This window comes from Tyto alba, unplaced genomic scaffold (genome assembly GCF_018691265.1).
Source record: "Tyto alba isolate M040663 unplaced genomic scaffold, T.alba_DEE_v4.0 Super-Scaffold_2, whole genome shotgun sequence".
In the NCBI taxonomy this organism is placed as follows: Eukaryota; Metazoa; Chordata; class Aves; order Strigiformes; family Tytonidae; genus Tyto; species Tyto alba.
Window position 1 is genome coordinate 61,869,727 of NW_024881282.1, and position 17,500 is coordinate 61,887,226.

The 17,500-nt window shown below is 36.4% G+C and overlaps 1 protein-coding gene across 1 annotated transcript in view; it reads left to right on the forward strand.

Moving 5' to 3' along the window:
* Positions 1 to 17,500, forward strand: part of FOXP2 (forkhead box P2) — a 439,425-nt gene that overhangs the window by 371,652 nt on the left and 50,273 nt on the right. The window contains exons 6-11 of the mRNA XM_032998779.2: positions 4,155 to 4,292; positions 5,263 to 5,313; positions 5,464 to 5,661; positions 7,166 to 7,334; positions 13,738 to 13,951; positions 15,600 to 15,704. Of these exons, the coding sequence (XP_032854670.1) occupies positions 4,155 to 4,292; positions 5,263 to 5,313; positions 5,464 to 5,661; positions 7,166 to 7,334; positions 13,738 to 13,951; positions 15,600 to 15,704 (875 nt within the window). The remainder of the gene's footprint in view (positions 1 to 4,154; positions 4,293 to 5,262; positions 5,314 to 5,463; positions 5,662 to 7,165; positions 7,335 to 13,737; positions 13,952 to 15,599; positions 15,705 to 17,500) is intronic.

Sequence of the window (17,500 nt, forward strand, 5' to 3'; positions counted from 1 at the left end):
GTACCACTTCTCCCCTCAGAGTCCTGGCTTACCTTAAGCATAGACCCCTGTCCTGGAGTGGCTTTCTTCTCAGACTTCAGGTCAGCCTCTGCTCCACCATGGATCTTCATGGGAGGCAGTGATGGGTGGTCCTGCTGTCTCACCACAGGACACAGGAGTCTCTGCTCCGGCGCACCTCTCCCTCTTCCTTCTCTTTCCTTTCACTGACCTCAGTGTTTGCAGAGGTGTCCTTCTTGCAACTCCTCCTCACAAGTCCCCAACCCCCTCCCAGATTCCCCTTCTTAAATACGTTATCATAGAGGTACATCCACTGTCGCTGACTGGCTCGGTCTTGGCCAGAGGCAGGTCTGACTTGGATCCAGGGGAGCTTCAAGAAGATTTTCAGAGGGGTCACTACTGTAGCCACCCCCTCCCCCCCAAAAGGAAACCCCACCACTCAAACCCAGCACAATGATACAAGAGTAGTGTTAAATACAGAAGCTCAGCTTCCACCATTTCTCTACTGAATTGATCTGGGGAAAACCAAATTTGTTAGTCTTCAGAGAAGTTCTGTCTTCATTTCTGTAGCGATGTCATTCTATCTAATTTCCACTACCAGTGTTTTCATTCTGCATCATATCTCTTCTTTTATTAGTACATTCATATATAGTAATAAAGTAGTTCACAGTTGTCTTTGTCTGAAATGCTATTTAGATGTGTTAAAAATTTGTTTACGTATATATAATTTTATTTAGCAGGGTTTGTAGGATAATCCAAAGAAATGAGAGACATCCTTCATCAGAAACATGAGAAACTCTTCAAAACATGAAGCCTCCATCAGTGTCCATCATGGAGCTGACAAATTTATATATTCCTCAGAGGCTGGATGACCCACTGTGTTTTGTAGGGTTGCTGTACACGTTCATCTTCATGACAGAGTTGAGAGTTCAGTTTTTTTGAGAATACCTTGTAACCAATGGGTTGCAGTCATAAATCACATTTCACTTTGTTTTGTCAGTTTTTCATGACAGGTCTGACCGAAAATTTGTTGGGAATCTGTGGGCCACTCAGATGAACACATCATTTACTTGATCATATCTTTTCACTGGGTCCCTCTACTGTCCTCTACCTGAACTGACTTCAGATACATTGAGAGTTTTCTATGAAAAAGTCAGAGTTTGCCTTTTTGCTACATTTTTGTAAAATCAGATCAGAAATCTTGAAAAACACAGACACTAAACCAAAGAAATATACCTAATACACATAACTGGCCATAAAGTAGCGGGTTTCTGATAGTCTTCCAACCCAGATAGCACAGTAATACTATGCCTGTAAGAAATAAAATGCAGTCTGGTGTATCGCTGAAGGCTGTGAAATGTACCAATTTATATTACCTAATTACAATTAGAGAAATCTCTTTGCTTAATATGTTTCGCTAATTTAAAATTCAAGCCGTTTTCAAAATGCCTTGTCCTTTATCTATGGGAAAGAAGATATGTATCAGGTGTGATACACACATATAGATCCTCACATAAAATTCTGTTTAAGGAAATATTATCTACATAAATACGTATTTTTACTAATGATCTTGACTGCCAGTTTATTTTCATACTTTTGTCCATCATCCTGAAAAACAGATGTATTGGCTTCTCTACTTCAAGCTATACAGTTGGCAGTGGCTGTTGTAAAAATACAGGAAAAACAAATTTGGAGAGAACAGCTCTTATAGTGTACTGCAAAGCAGGCATGTCTCCAAATAGAAGAGTAAATACGCAGTCAGGGAGATTCAGAGCAGATACTACAAAAGCTAGCAGAAATATACCTGGTGAAGGGGAATCTGCATTTCAGACTGAGGAATGCAAGACCCTTGCGGCAGCCCAAGTCTTACTGCACATCTTACCGGCTAGAGTCTTTAGCACAGAGCATGAATAAATCAGTGCCACTTACAGAGTTAAGTTGATTTTCACTCTGTTTAGATCAGAATTTTTACTTCTCTGTTTGAAAATACACAAGCCAGGAAAGATAGAGGGGGTGTAAAGGTAAGAGTGGAAATGGAGTAACAAGTGTGCAACACCTTCACCATTTGCTATATATTGTAGTAGTAAGCGTGTGTTAGGAAAATTCTTGCAGGGTTTAAAAGTTAATGGTTTAATTGAGGGGTTGTCCGTCTTCCTCTCTGCCTTCTCATTTCTGTGTGACGTGGTAGTTGAACAGCATCACTAAAGCAGAATTGTTAGAGGAAGGCAAGGTCAGATCTCATGTAAACAGAGGATATTCTTATTGACTTCAGAAGGAATTGAACACTGATTTCAGTCAGTGAATTTTACTCTTTGTTCATGCATCCCAAAGTTGTAAAAACTTGTTTGTCCTGCCCTTAGGACTGGGTAGACTTAGAATAAAGCATTATCACATAAAGATGTGGTGTTTCCAATACTACAAAACTTCTAAGTGTCATTAAGTGTACCAGCCAGCCTTAACCATCTGAAAGTTAAGTGTCTACTCAAAATGAGTCTACGCTCAATGGAGAGAGACAGGCACGTTCAGAGAGGGATTAGTCCCATGCTAAAATAGATGCCTAGACTAGATCAGATAAACTTTCCTCAGGATTTCATTATTCTGTTGACTATAGAAGGAGTGCAGTGATAGCTGAGTTAAAATTCCTCTCCACAAGTGTCAGATTCTGAGTGGAAGTCTTATTTCTCTTTTCCACTTGTATTTTAGAGTAAGACCTTCAGAATCTTTATTCTTCATTTTGCAAAAGATTATCAGACTTTTTGGTAATGTTTGGTACTTTTAGACTCTTAATTAGTCAATACTTTAAGACTGTAATTTATACTGTGGTAAATCATGTGAAAAATGGTATTCTGTGTAATATTAGATGAAGTAATTTCTTCCAGAAGTAAACTTCAGCAGACTTGTATTTCTTTTTTCCTCTAAGTGTTACATTTATACAAAGTCTTTCGGGATAGATTCAAGTAATAGAAATAGTAGAAAAGTTTTTCTTCTTAAGATTTGTTCATTATTTATTTTATTAATAATAATATTATTTTTGCTGAATTACAGAAGGCTGGAATGTCCTACAAACATCTCACAAAGCAGTATTTATATGCCAGCTTGCTATTATATACAGAAAAAACATCTGAATTTTGCTAGACAAGCAAGTGGCTGCTTTTTCATGGGTGGAAAACTTGGCCTGCTGACAGCTGTTTGGCTGTGTCCTGGTTAGCTCGAGCAGTGGTTTCACACAGTGTGTCTGCTGCAGTGACCTGGCACATACCTCAGGCTCTTCCATGGGACTTTTTTCTCTTACATATACAACCACACATACTTGCTGTGTCTTTCTCATTCACGTATACATTCTTGAGAGCATGTGTGTAGGTGGATGTTATGCATAAGTAGACACTTCATCTCAGTGTATAACGGAAAATAAAGCCATGTCCAAAACAGCACCTACACAAAAATGCATTCTTAATGTTTAGTGGAAAAATTATAGTCTTATGAAAAGGTTTCCCAACTTTCAGTTTTCAGTTAGGAGTGACTGAGAACACATTTCCTTCTGCAGAAACTGGGTGACTGAGGTGACGGCCCTTGCTCCATGCTCTAATATGTCTGTAGCATTTTTATTGCTGTATAAATAAAACTTGCTTAAAAGACTAGCTGAGCAAGAAAGGCTTTCTTATACTGAAGTGATGTCTTACACAAATATTTTTTCTAGGCTAAGTGTCTTTATTGTATAAAACATTTACTGCTTTAAGATACTTATTTTGCTGTCTGTTTTAATCATATCTTTGGAAATAGTCTCAATAGATTTTTCTATTCTTAACATTATGACACTTGATAAGATGATTGATTATGAAGTGTTGAGAGCCCTGCCATGTGATCATTTATTTTTAAATACACATTTGTACTAGCCAATGCTTAAATTTCTTGCAGGAATACATAAGAGATGTGAAACGTAAAGCTTGAGTCTGATCGAATCTGATGCCTCTGGAAATAGAGTGCCACAGTACTGTGGTCTTAAAATAACAGATTCTGACTGAAACTGGAACTTTGCAGTGATAAATATTATGTAAAAAATTATGGTCCATCTTTGGTACAAAATAAAAAAGATGTACAGCTGCAGTGCAGGCAAACTAAAATGTGTTTGATGATGATATCTTTCTTTCCCTGTGCAGGTGCCTGTGTCAGTGGCCATGATGACTCCCCAGGTGATCACCCCTCAGCAAATGCAGCAGATTCTCCAGCAGCAAGTGTTGTCTCCGCAGCAGCTTCAAGCACTTCTCCAGCAGCAGCAAGCAGTTATGTTGCAGCAGGTAATGTGGGTTACCTGCTTTGGACCATTAGCATAGGGCATTCACACAAGTGTCAGCCAGATTTTATGGGTCTTATTTTGTAATATTTCATTGCTCATTACACCAAAAAGAATGGAAATAAATGTGAAACTTCACAGTCTTTAAATTTCTTGTTTTAATTGTAGAAGTGTGAAATTGTGATTTTGAAACATTAAATATTATATTAAAAGCAGCAGCAGCAGCAGTGGCAGATACATTACAAATACTGAACAAATTGATATTTAAATTTTCAAGTGCTTAGGCACATTTTAATTGTAGACTTGCCAAAGGAAGTGCAAATAGAGTTGTAGATAATTGTTGCTTTAAAATTCATAATACTGTAGTGCTCCCTTTAGTCACATAAATGCTATGCGGTTATGAAATTTGAACTTAACAGCTTGTTTCACCATGGGAAAAAGTTTTTTTATTTTATTTGTTTTTACATCCAAAAAATTTGTCCCAGATAAGGCTAAAAAGAAGGAGGTTGCTCTTTCCTTAGCACAAAATCTGGCAGCTAAGTGAAGAATCCATGAACTTGTTACTCATACAATATAGTGTCAGTGATCAGTACGTCAGTGTAACGCAGAGTGCATTTTTGCTTGGGTGCTTAATTGTCATATAGAAAATGATGTGTCTGTTTGTCATAGTCAAATCTCAATCACTGTATGGTTAAACACTTCAGTATCCAGTACTGTGATCATTACAGGCAATTCACCTTCAGTTGTGAATCCAGCATCACACTAAACAGATTGACAGATTAATTACTTTTTTCGCCTAAGAAAAAGACAGTTTAGTTTGGCCTTAGTGACTTGTAGGTTTCTTGCAGGTGGATGAGTACAGCTTCTGATTTGTTACATAGGACATGTGAGGAACTTAGGTATAGTTATTTGAGGAGTTAATTTGGCTCTTGCATTCCCTTTAGAATACAGATTTTCTATACCCTTCTGTTTAGGATATTTTGGAATCTGCATTGGAAAATTTCAGAACCGCCTTGGAAAAAAATGTATGTAGATCTGCCTCTTCAAATCACATTTTCTGTTATGAGGTGATTCTTAATGGCTACGCTACCATATGCCAATCTAGAAGAGTTTAGGAGATTTATAATACTTGAAACTTTTGCCTTTATTTATTAAAGTCAAAATGGTTTATTCAGCAACAACTACAAGAGTTTTACAAGAAACAGCAAGAGCAGTTACATCTTCAGCTTTTGCAGCAGCAGCAACAGCAGCAGCAACAGCAGCAACAGCAGCAGCAGCAACAGCAACAACAGCAGCAGCAGCAACAGCAACAGCAGCAGCAGCAGCAGCAGCAACAGCAGCAGCAACAGCATCCAGGAAAGCAAGCAAAAGAGGTAGGAGCTAAGACCCTTGCTGATGCATACTAGTCTGAGCTGTCAGAAGCTTCGAAAAGACAAGACTAGTTTAGGTATTTTTCCTGTAGCAAGGATGCAGCTACCAAAGATTTGTTCTTATGTTTTTACTGGGCTTAATAGCAGTGCTGGTATAATTCTCCTGCTCCCCTTTCTGAGACATAGGATTTGAGCAGTCTAGTGCTGCTGTCGTCTAATGTTCGCTAATGAATCCGAGTGTGCAAAGAACAAGCTGTGTGGTGGACACTGTACTGATTATCTTGTATTCACAGGCAATCTGTGTTGGGGAAGGAGCCTTACTTTTCTCAGTGGCACAGCTCAGAGAGCATGCAAATTTAGTCCATGGCTGAAAGAGAGCGATTGAGCACAGATTTCAAAGTCACAGGCCCTGATTAATGAACTGCTACTGTAGGTTTGGAGTGGCGAGTAGAAAGTTACAGTTTGATGTGCTCATAAATCAACCTGACAAGCGGGTTTCTCAGGCCTAGCTTGCACTTGTCAGCAAACTGCATCAAATATAAACATAATACAAACAAAACATGTTGAAGTAGTTAAATTGATCAGCAGGTATCCTAGACGTTGTCTTCAAGCTGCCCATTATGCAAACGTCGAGGAAGCAGTTGTGACCTCCTGAGGCTTTGTTTCTGTTTGGATTTGTGAATAGAATTTCAGACAGCCATCAACTATGGAATAGAAATTGCTCCTGTATTTCTCCGGAGGCTCTGGGCAATCCACATGACTTGCTCCATTATGCAGTCTGTTTTCCAGTGAGCGCATCAGAAGTTTCTCTTTTCCCCAAACTAGAAAGGAAAGGTCTTCCACAGCAGCTTGTCTTTCTCTGAAGTGTGACTGCCTTCTCATACCCTCCTGAGTCTTTGCAGACTCCAGTTTGTCTTGAAATGCCTCACAAAATTGGAACTCATACTTTTGCTTCATAATAGGGCACTTCATTGCCTTGAATGCAATGCTCCTTTTAATATATTCCAACAAGAAAAAGAGAGCTAACAGGCCAGTGAAATGAAGGCTACATCCCAGTTTACTAATAGATCACTGGAGACCACATTCATGGGCCACTGCAGATCAAACTTAGTCAATTGGAAAAACAAGAATGCCTTCGAATCACAGGCTGCTGTAAAGAGTTTCATTTTTAGCATAGATAAATTTGTTATCATCTGCCATGAGCTGGGCTTTTTTTTTTTTTTTTTGACACAGTTGTTACATACTTTCTCTTGACCCTTTTCTTTAGTGTGTCATTAAGTGTATCTTGCCATTTTCTCTTAACACCTAATAGCTTAAATGAATATAATAGAAAATTTCAAACACTTTCGCTGCCTGAGTATTCTACAAATAGCATTATTATTTAATAACTGAGATTAAAGGGAAAGAAATAGATTTTATGTTTTTGGCTTTCTAGCCTTCACTGCACACTTTAGTTTTTGCTGCATTTGCTTTTTTTTTTTCTTTTTTCCCCCTCTTCTCTTTGTAGCAGCAGCAGCAGCAGCAGCAGTTGGCCGCCCAGCAGCTTGTCTTCCAGCAGCAGCTCCTCCAGATGCAACAACTTCAGCAGCAGCAACATCTGCTGAACCTTCAGCGTCAGGGACTCATTTCCATCCCACCTGGCCAGTCTGCTCTTCCTGTCCAGTCTCTGCCACAAGGTATTCCAGTAATATATAATTGGAATAATTTCTAATTCACAACTTTTTTTAATTGTTCCATTTTCATCTGAACTTCAGAAGTTTCCCAATACAACACTGAAACATACTTTATTGTGAGGATTTTCTTACTCATATTACCAAATTTTCTTGACGCTGTTAAAATTTTACAGCATACTTGCATGGAAGAAAACAGCTCTTGAGTGTTTTTTCTTAGATAGAAGATGTATATTTATTAGCGTTATGTGCTTAAAACAATCTCTAATAGCAACACAATTCAAGCACCATTGCTTTTCTCTGAGGAATTAGTGAAATATGATTTAGTGGAAATATTATCATTTCATTTAATATAAGTGAACAGATATATATCAAACAGTGAAATAAAGCCATTCCAAAAGTCACTTTTTTTTTTTTTTTTTCTTCTGAGAAAATAAAGTATTTGGCGTTGAAAAGCACTTTGAATCTTCATTTTATGACATGAATTTAGGGACAAACTTTAGGATTAATTGTCTTTTCTATTCCTTTGTATTAAATATGTTAAGTACGACAAGTTTTGAAGGTGGTGATTCCAGTAGTAATGAACTATGACTGACAAACAACAATAAAGACTCTGGGAAAAAAAGAAAATTTCCCTTTGTAACTTTGGTCAAGATTCCTTAATGCTGAAAATGAGCTTAAACTCTACTACTTGACACAATTCATGTTTGAAAGAAAACAGGGCATGCACTTTTGAAAACAGATATTTGGAGATAAATGCTGCTTAAATTTTAAGATAAGGCCAAAGACTTCCCATCTTAAGGACTTTGTCTATAACCTGTGAGGTGTGTGTTTCTGTTTGTGTTAGGTGAGCTAAATGTCTGTCATAAAAATTACACAATACTCTGATCTCTGAGCTCCAGTCCTGCAATGAGCATTGTTTAGACTGTGTACATGACAGGTAACATTACTTTTAATTGGTCTTTATGCATGTATTTGGTTCCTCCACAAGATAACTGTAATGAAATTGAAGCTTCAGAAATCAGATGACCAAAAGCAGAGTACACTGTATATAGACAACAGTGCAGACCAAAAAAAAAAAAAAAAAAAAAAAAGGTGTGAGAAAGAGAAAAAGACTTACCCACTAAAAACCTCAGTCCTTGGGTCCTTGGAAAGCAGAGATTCCAAATAACTATGCTAATTCCGTACATTGTGTTGTGTGGAAAAGCTATAACATAGGCATATCTAAATTCATAAAAATTACAACAAAAAAAGGGTCCTAAGTAAGCTATCACACCAAATATTATTATTTGAGAATAGCAGTGGAAAGGCAAGCTGACTTATAAATTTGGACACCTGACACTGGTAATGCTGGTCTGGTTTCCTTTTGTACAAAGTCACATTGGACCAGAATGGAGAAAAGCAATTGAAACACAACCTCCCTCCTAACAGCTTTACCTTCTGCAACCTCCTCTTGTGCCATCTGTTGCAAGAGGAATTCCTCAGGTTTTCCATCACATTAAGCAATCCCCATAGATTTCCCTCAGCACTCCTACCCAATTGCATTAGTTTAATGCAACATTTATTCATCCACTTCTAGTAGAAAAGCACAGAAAAAATAATATCTTTTTAAATACATTTTTAGTAGAACTAGTAAACAGTTCTTTTAAATAGCTTTCTTATACTCAAAGGATTAAGCATAACTGAAGTCATGACAAAAAAGACTGATACTAAAGAAATTTAAAAATACAAAATTTTACAGTTAAAATGTATCTGGCTTGTTCTTTTTAAAGTAAATTAATCTCTTGTTTGCTTCTGCCTTGATATTTTTTAACTATAATGAATTCCAGTCAAGTATTTAATTTTTCCATTTTTCTCTCCTAATATCTAGTGTGTATCTAGTATCTACTGTGTATGTTCCTTTAGATGCACAAGTTAAGTCACAGGACCTTGATTTTTCATAGCCTTGACGTGGATGTGCAAACTTAAAAAACATAAGACAGTTTCCCCTGGAAATCCTCTCTGCATCTCCATAAAGGCCACTCACTCTGTGCCGGGCAAGGTAGAGCTAGAGCAATGTGGGTAAGAAGGAAGGTCTTTCCAGCCAGATGCTAAAACAAAAAGAACTAAATGCAGACTTGTGAATGGCTCAGAGTTCTTTCTGTGGGCTCCTCTTACAGCACATCATGTCTTTCATAGGAGGTACAGCACCCAGTCCAGTTCATAATAATGTAATGAAGATTAACAGACTTCAGATCTGTTGAGACTTTCTCATAAATCTTAAATTTACACATCCAAATAAATCCAAATATATCCAGTGTTTACAAATCCAAGTAGTACTTACTAGATTTAATGTAGATGTCCCTGCATTGGGGTTTGCATAGAAGTAAGAGGATCAAGCTTCCTTTGTTTTTCTCATAAAATTTAACAAATTTTATGACAGACATTTTCTGTGGCAGTATTAAGTTAAACCTTCCGAATGTATTTAAGGTAACACACACTAGATGTGGTAAAAGGATATTTTTCTCTTTCCACTGTGCTGTAAGTTGTATAATATGGTTATACAGAAGGATTTATATATGTGTAACACAAATATTTTTATATACATCCATTTAGATTGCTGAGTTACATGGATGGCTAGAACAATGAGAGAAACACAAGGGGGATTCATATTTATAAGTTATTGGTCATAAAGAGTCCTGTAAGCCACAAATTATTGGTGAGAAAGAGAGCATGCATTTTGCATTTGTTAGTAACTTCCAATCTGTGAGGTTCATGTATATGAACAGTATTTGCTCCAAATATAGTTTCTGCCTCTAAAGGACAGAAATGTTTACTGTGTTTTCTTGATAGTCAGATATAGAAAATAAAATACAAGACGTGTTTTAGCATTTGGTGAAAAGATCTTCACTATGCTATATGCTATATCCAAAGATAGTGGCTTTCTGTGAGTTAATTCCATGTAATGATGAACTAATGCTAGCTAAGTGCAAAAGACTGTAAATGACAACAATAATAAAAACAACCTCCAAACCCAAAACCCTAACTTTTTGTCAGGCCATGTAGGAAAATGGAAAATAGGTGCATGGATGAGTTTTGTAAGTAGTAGTTTTATTAAGTATTTATTCAAACATAAAAATAGATTAGATAGAGGTGAAAAGAGTGATAAAACTAACCCCAAAATCCCGAAATTCATGGGTTTAGTAAACTGCATAGCAAATCAGTATTTGCCCTTTTCCTTATAGTCCCTAATTTTTATCCCACTCTGGATCTTCTTCCTGATCCCTTCTTCTCTAATGTAGTGTGGAGAGGGTATTTTGAGGGTTATCGCAGCCTATGAAACTTTAAAAAACTTACCCTACTTTTATATCCAGACTAAAATATCTGTCAGCCATTTTACAGGTCTCTTGTAAAATGGGAGTTGGACTTTTTTAGACACAGAAACGACAAAATTGCCATAATTTACAATTAATTACAAATCCGCTTATTAACTTTATACTTTTTAAGTGCCTGCCCTTAATCCTTTTATCCTAAAAGGCAGCCTTTCAGAGTGCTCTGAAGAAGTGATAAAATTAACCAGCCTGAGCCCAAAGAGAAATTTATTTCTGATTTTAAAAAAAATCTAGGTGAGCTAGGTAGCCTGGAGACACAGCCCCATCCGTAGCTTCACACAGAGGAAGGGGCTGCCCAGCAGTTGCCCAGAGGGGCAGGAGACCCCTGCCCATGGGAAGGGCCATTGCTCCGGCCGCTCCCAGCCCTCATTCCTTCATCCAGCTTCTGGGGCAGCCCTTACTCAGATCCCCCAGGGCCCAAAGTTTGATGATTTCTGATGAAAATTTTCTCGCTGCAAGACACAATAATATTTTTGCTCTTTGATTATCCAAACAGGTGGATTTATTCTTGGGTTTTATTTTTTTCAGTACAAAATTAGTTTATTTTCTTCAGCAGTAGGAAGAAGGCAAGACTTTGAAGTAAATGATGTAGTGTGTATATCATGCCACCTAAATGAATACATTACTTTTAATTTTGATTTGTGATTACATTTGCAAGTAACTATTATTTACCACACTAAAATGGGTTATTTGCAGTGTTGCTGGAACATACCTCATGACCACAGCAGTAATTATTTACCTTCATTAAACAATTACAAGTAGTATTACCATCACTTTTGTTACCCATCTCTCTGATGCAGTAAATTAGAGCCTGGCTTCTTTGCTTACATCCTTAAAACCTAGCTTTTTGCTGTACAAATATTATATAAACTCCAATTTTAAGACTTACATTCCAATCAACTCTCTCTCACTTGGTCATTAACTGAGTTTGCCAATGGGTGTTGGTATCTAAGGTAGAGAAGGAGGACACAAAATAGTAGTCTAAAAATGAGCTTCTTTTGTAATTTTAAAAAAAATTGAACACCTTTCAACCAATTTGTTTCCATGCCACTTCCAGAAATCATTATTTCTGTAAATCACTTCTAGTCTATTTTTTAGTAGCTTTGTGTACTTCTTGGTGAGACATCTGTTGAGAATTATTATGGAACTTACTGTGCTTTTTCATAATTTTTTGTTGAATCTGGTTTAGTAGTCTGAGTTCCTATGTCTTCAAAGTTAAAACATTATCTAAGGAACAGATTTCCCAAACAGTGAAAAACAATCTTTACTTCTTTCTAATATATCTTGTTTACCAAACAGAACTATCCTCAATGAAAAGTTTAAATGAATAGGTCCGTTTTAATAGTTTTCTGAAGGACTATAAATTTGGGCTCTTTCATAAAATAAAAAGAGCAAAATTTTAATTCAGACAACATCATCTTTTTGAATGTTTTGCATTCCAGCAGATCTAGATACAGTGAGCATGTCTCACCTAGTTTCACTTGTTGAGATGAGATATAGAAAGCACAATTAGATTTTAAGATACCTCTGGCCTGCACCATATCAGGCTGAAAAACTTGGCTGTGAAACCACATCTTTCACAAGAAGGTCCCTGGGCTTCTCATTCTTTTCTACATTCAATTTAGTGTTCTTCAAAAGAGAGATGTCACACTTATAAAGACTGGCAGTGACAGAAGGTGTATGTATTTCTGATGAACTCTTCATCTTTCAAAATCTGAATGTCCTGTCTTAGCTGCATGTTCGGTGGCAAGATAAGAGAATGCTCACAGCTCTTCTCTTTCCTGTGTTTTGAGAGTCTTTACTTCAGGCAGAAGCATATTGTAGTGGACGTTTCCATGACTTTGTGCAAAGTGCTCAACTTGAGCCAGACGACCCTAACATACGTATGAACAGATTCTGCGAGACCTTGCTATTTGTGGCTGAGGATGAATCCTGGAAACTACAAGTTTCCAGGCTACAAGTGGAGTAGAAAGCAAATTTAAGCTCTCTCTGAAAAGATCTGGTGGCTAGACTCCAGAATAGTACTGTGCATATAGCAGAGAAGTTTGAGAAGCTCTTCAAATTTTGTATGGCTGCCCATCACCCCAGGAGACTGGTGAGACAGAGTCTCCTTTCTCCTAGCCAAACCCTCCGATTTGTTTTCCGCAGTAGGTCTGGACAAAAAAAATAGCAGAGGAATTTGATGGTTTACACTACATGTAATTTCATCTGTGTAGAGGGAGTTGTAAATAGGCCAGTTTTGTTGGCTTTCTAGTTGTCTGGTGCTGCTGAATGGTACCAAAGGGCTTAAGCACTCACCAGTATCTAGCTCTGCGCTGTAGTGGTTTTGTTCTTCCAAATAGTCACTTTGGATTTGCCTCTTAAGACACATTTTTAAATGGAACAATTTTTGTAAATACTAAACAGGACTAATGAATATGTGGGTGTCATTAATTAAAGTCAGATGCATTCTGCTGAAATGTTAAACCTGTTATGATCTCATTGATTTCATTTTTGTGTTCTGATTCCTCCAGTCTTCTTCCCTCACTCCCTGCTCTCTTGTTAAGTGTTTAAAGAGAATATCAGTGTTTCTGTCCTCAGTGTAATATGTGTTTCTGTTTTCCATTGCATGTTTGATTAAGAGAAATTATAAAACTTGAGTTAACCGTGGATGCATTGAGTTACGTTTCCATGTCAAGAAATAGATTAAGCAGTGAGCAAAAATCTTGTCTGGAAGTATATTTAGGGTTGTTTTTTTTTTCTCTTCAGAAAGTAGTTGCAAGTTCTTTGTAGCTTTCACTCTTTGATCCTTGAGCAATGTTTTTAGGAATATAATATTATTAAAATCAGTGATTTATAATTGACTGTTTATAATACAAGAGAAGACAGATTACCTGGATTCTGACAGAAGAAGAATGAATTTATGTTTTATTACATGTTAATTGTGCTGGAAAAACAGCATCAGCTTTATTGTTGGCATTAATCCATTAATAACACTGAGCTCGTTATATGAAACTCTTTATTTTGTTATATTAGTGGGGCTCTCTTTCATTTTATAGCTGGCTTAAGTCCTGCTGAGATTCAGCAGTTATGGAAAGAAGTGACTGGAGTTCACAGTATGGAAGACAATGGCATTAAACATGGAGGGCTAGACCTCACTACTAACAATTCCTCCTCTACTACCTCCTCCACCACTTCCAAAGCATCACCACCAATAACTCATCATTCCATAGTGAATGGACAGTCTTCAGTTCTAAATGCAAGGCGAGACAGGTAATTCTGATGAGATTTCAACTGTGCTTATCATTTGATGTAAAGCTGTTGTTTAACATCATAAATCACATTATTTCTAATCACAGAATAACACTTACTACAGATCACGTAAGAAATCATGGAGATCTGATTTTTCGGAATTGTTTATCAACAGGGCATCATTTTCAATAATGAAGTCTAATTTTGCAGATGTAACAACAATTACCTGCCCGTGGTTTTATAACACATGAACTTACGGCAGTTTTGTTAAAAATTGTAAATCCCAGAATAGAGTATGCTGGTTTAGAGGTGTAAATGCAGATTTGTGGGCACTTTTGTAGATGTGTAGTTTCATTCATTTTTGAGTTAACACATCTGGCAGTCAGGCCCTTGCTGTTGAATCACACTGCTGGTTTCATAGAAAATGTACATATATCTTAGTTGTCAAGGCTGTAATTCAGTGCAAAGATTCTATGTAAAAAGTGCTTTAAAAATCCATACATTAAAGCAGTTCTCATATTGTTTATCTCATGAAGAAAATCACTGAATTTTCCTTCTTATATGCACAACAGTAACACAGTTGACACATTTCATACAAATTTTCAGTGCCGTTAGTGTAATAAAGTGGAATTCAACTGTGTGGATAACATTAAAGTAATTTTCCAGACACACTGATAGATAATCTTCACTGTTCCTTATTTTCAAGTAAAGGATTAAATGCATACAAGTGTGCATAGTACCTATAGCACTTATTAGTAAATATATTAGTATAGTCAGATGTAGATGTGCTCAATATAAAACTAAATTTAATTTGTACCTACATAAACTAAATTATAAATAATTATATTTTCAAATAAATATTCAATTTAATTATTCTAATATCCATAGTAGGAGACTACCATTTAAGTGTCTCTGGTCCTCATGTGACTGTGAGAATATTTTTCTATTGTTATTTTTTTATTATTTAAAAAATGGTATTTCTCTGAATACCTTTACAGTAGTATTTTTAGTTACCATTACTCTTGTGATTATATCTCAGAGAACAGTTCTTTGCTTCAAGATGTGTAGCTGATGCCCACCTCCATGGGGCAATCCCCTGAATTTCTTTGCTAACTCTATGTACATGAAACTATTGTGGAGGTTCCAAAAAATGACACAGAATACAGCTGGTGTATTTTATGAAGCCCAAGTAGCTAATGGAAGCAACGCTTGTGAACAAAAATATTTATTAATGGAAGCAACTTTATTTTTATACAGATTTAAGCAGAAAATTCAAATATTTTGTAGCAACGTTGACAATATTCATGCATTCTGACTGTCCGCCTTCAATATTTCTTCTCAGAATTGATCACTTCTGAGTATATTTTTTATTTATAGGTAAATGTTACACCAAGGTCATATGGCAGAATTAGCATATGGTATTATTCAGTCATCTTATTTTTTCATCCTTTATTAACAGTCATCTTTGGCTCTATTTCTTCTCTAATTGGAACATCATCTAGCCTTGGCAGTTGAACTATTCAATAGAACGATTAAATTTTTCTGACTGCTCTGAGCTAAATTGACCTGTTTTGACCTGTTTGTCACTGATCGTAACCTGACAGGCGCTAGCAGCCTCCAACGATTATGGCTTTTGAGATGAATCTTATGCCTTATTCTTTTGCTGCAGCTCGTCACATGAGGAGACTGGGGCCTCCCATACTCTCTATGGTCATGGAGTTTGCAAATGGCCTGGCTGTGAAAGCGTTTGTGAAGATTTTGGACAATTTTTAAAGTAGGTGGATTTTTATTCATTGTTACAGGGTTGTTTAAGGCAAGGGAAAGAGAAAGATAGCAAACGAAGTTTTACTGTAAATCATGTCAGAGATTTTTTTGTGTATTCCAAGCAACTGGATAATCGAGGCTATCTGCAGAGGGTCAAATTGTTATCCTTTCTTTCATGTCGAACACTTTTGCAGGCCTTTCAATAGCACAGTGTATAATCCTCTTATTATCCTTTACTGAAATGGAGCCTCAGAAAATTTGAAGAGATGCTTTAGATTGCATATTGGATAGTAGGGGTATGAAAAAGCACATTTTAAATTATGATAGTTTGTGTATAGTAGGAATTAATGTGTATAGTATCAATAAAAAAAGCACAAAGGACTAAGCATGACCATTTAACTCTCACTTCCTAATTTATTTTTCCTTTTACTCTTGTATCTGCACAAGATACACAGAGAAAAAACCACTGTGAACAGGTGGGATTGCACCTTTCAGGACTGAACAGCGATATCAAAAGTTTTCACTTTCAGCATTTGGTTTTACCAGCTATTGTCTAAATCAGATCATACAGAAAATAAGTGACACAGCTTTTGCTTTTCAACTGCAGCTTCAAACTACAATAGATTTCTGCATACTTTTTTTTTTTTTTTTAAGTAGTTACTAGTGTTTCTGTGTTCATTTGAATTATCAACAACAGCACTGATTTTCTACCTATGTACATTATGGACTGGTCTTTGTCAGAAGAGCCGTACTCATTTTGGCATGCAATAGATCTTAATGGAAAGCTACAGATAGGCTTATATAGATGAGTAACTTCAGGGGCTGAGACTCTTATGTTGTCATGGTGCAGCTAACAGGGTGAATGAACTGTTTCATGCTTCATCAACAATTAAGTTAATTAGCTCATTTGAAATTGCACTGCTTTGTTGCCAGGATGTTGGCAGAAGCATCAAAAAGATGTGTTTACAAATGGTAGACTACAGGATATATAACAGAAGCACCTTAACAGCAGACCATAAGTACTCAGTATCGCAATAACTTTTATATACATAATTATAGCAATACTTTTCATAAAGTATTTGCAATGCTTTCTCCATCTTTAATGCCGTCTTTCAGTTTTAAAAGAAGTAACTTATACTGTCTTGCAAATCTTAGGTAGGTATCACTCCTGATAAATTTTTGTTTATAAATGCATTGAGTGGAATGTCAAAATAATGGCTTATTATTGGAGAAAACTGTATAGGATTTAAAAGAACCTGATTTACATAAGTTTGTATTAAAAGGAAAATGAAATATCCCAAATTCAATGTAGTGTTCTAAGTATTATTAATACAAAGAATTTAAATTCATTTAACTGAAGCATTCCTCATTTCAAGAAAAACTACGTTTTCTAAATACGTCCATTTGTCTAGGCTATAGTGATGCTAATTCTGTGGGCAGACTTTGCACATCCATTATGTCAGGTCTCTTGTTATAATCCATGATCACTAAAACCATTTTGATTAAGGCGGTGTAGTGCTAGGTTTACAGATGCTCTTGCTTTCGTGAACCAAATAACCCTGGAAAATGTGCAAGCGACATATAACATCTTGATAATTCTGGTGCAGAGTCAATCAGGGTTTACAGCAATGTCATGGCTTTTGTCTTATACACCAGCAAAAAATGCCTGAGAATACTTTATTATTTCTTCTTTTCATTCAATTCTGTCTTCTATGCCGTTAAAACAAATAAGAAGTCATGGTGCTGAATAGGAGAGGTTGTTTATGAAATAGAAATATTCCTTCATTTTACACTAGTGTTAAAATG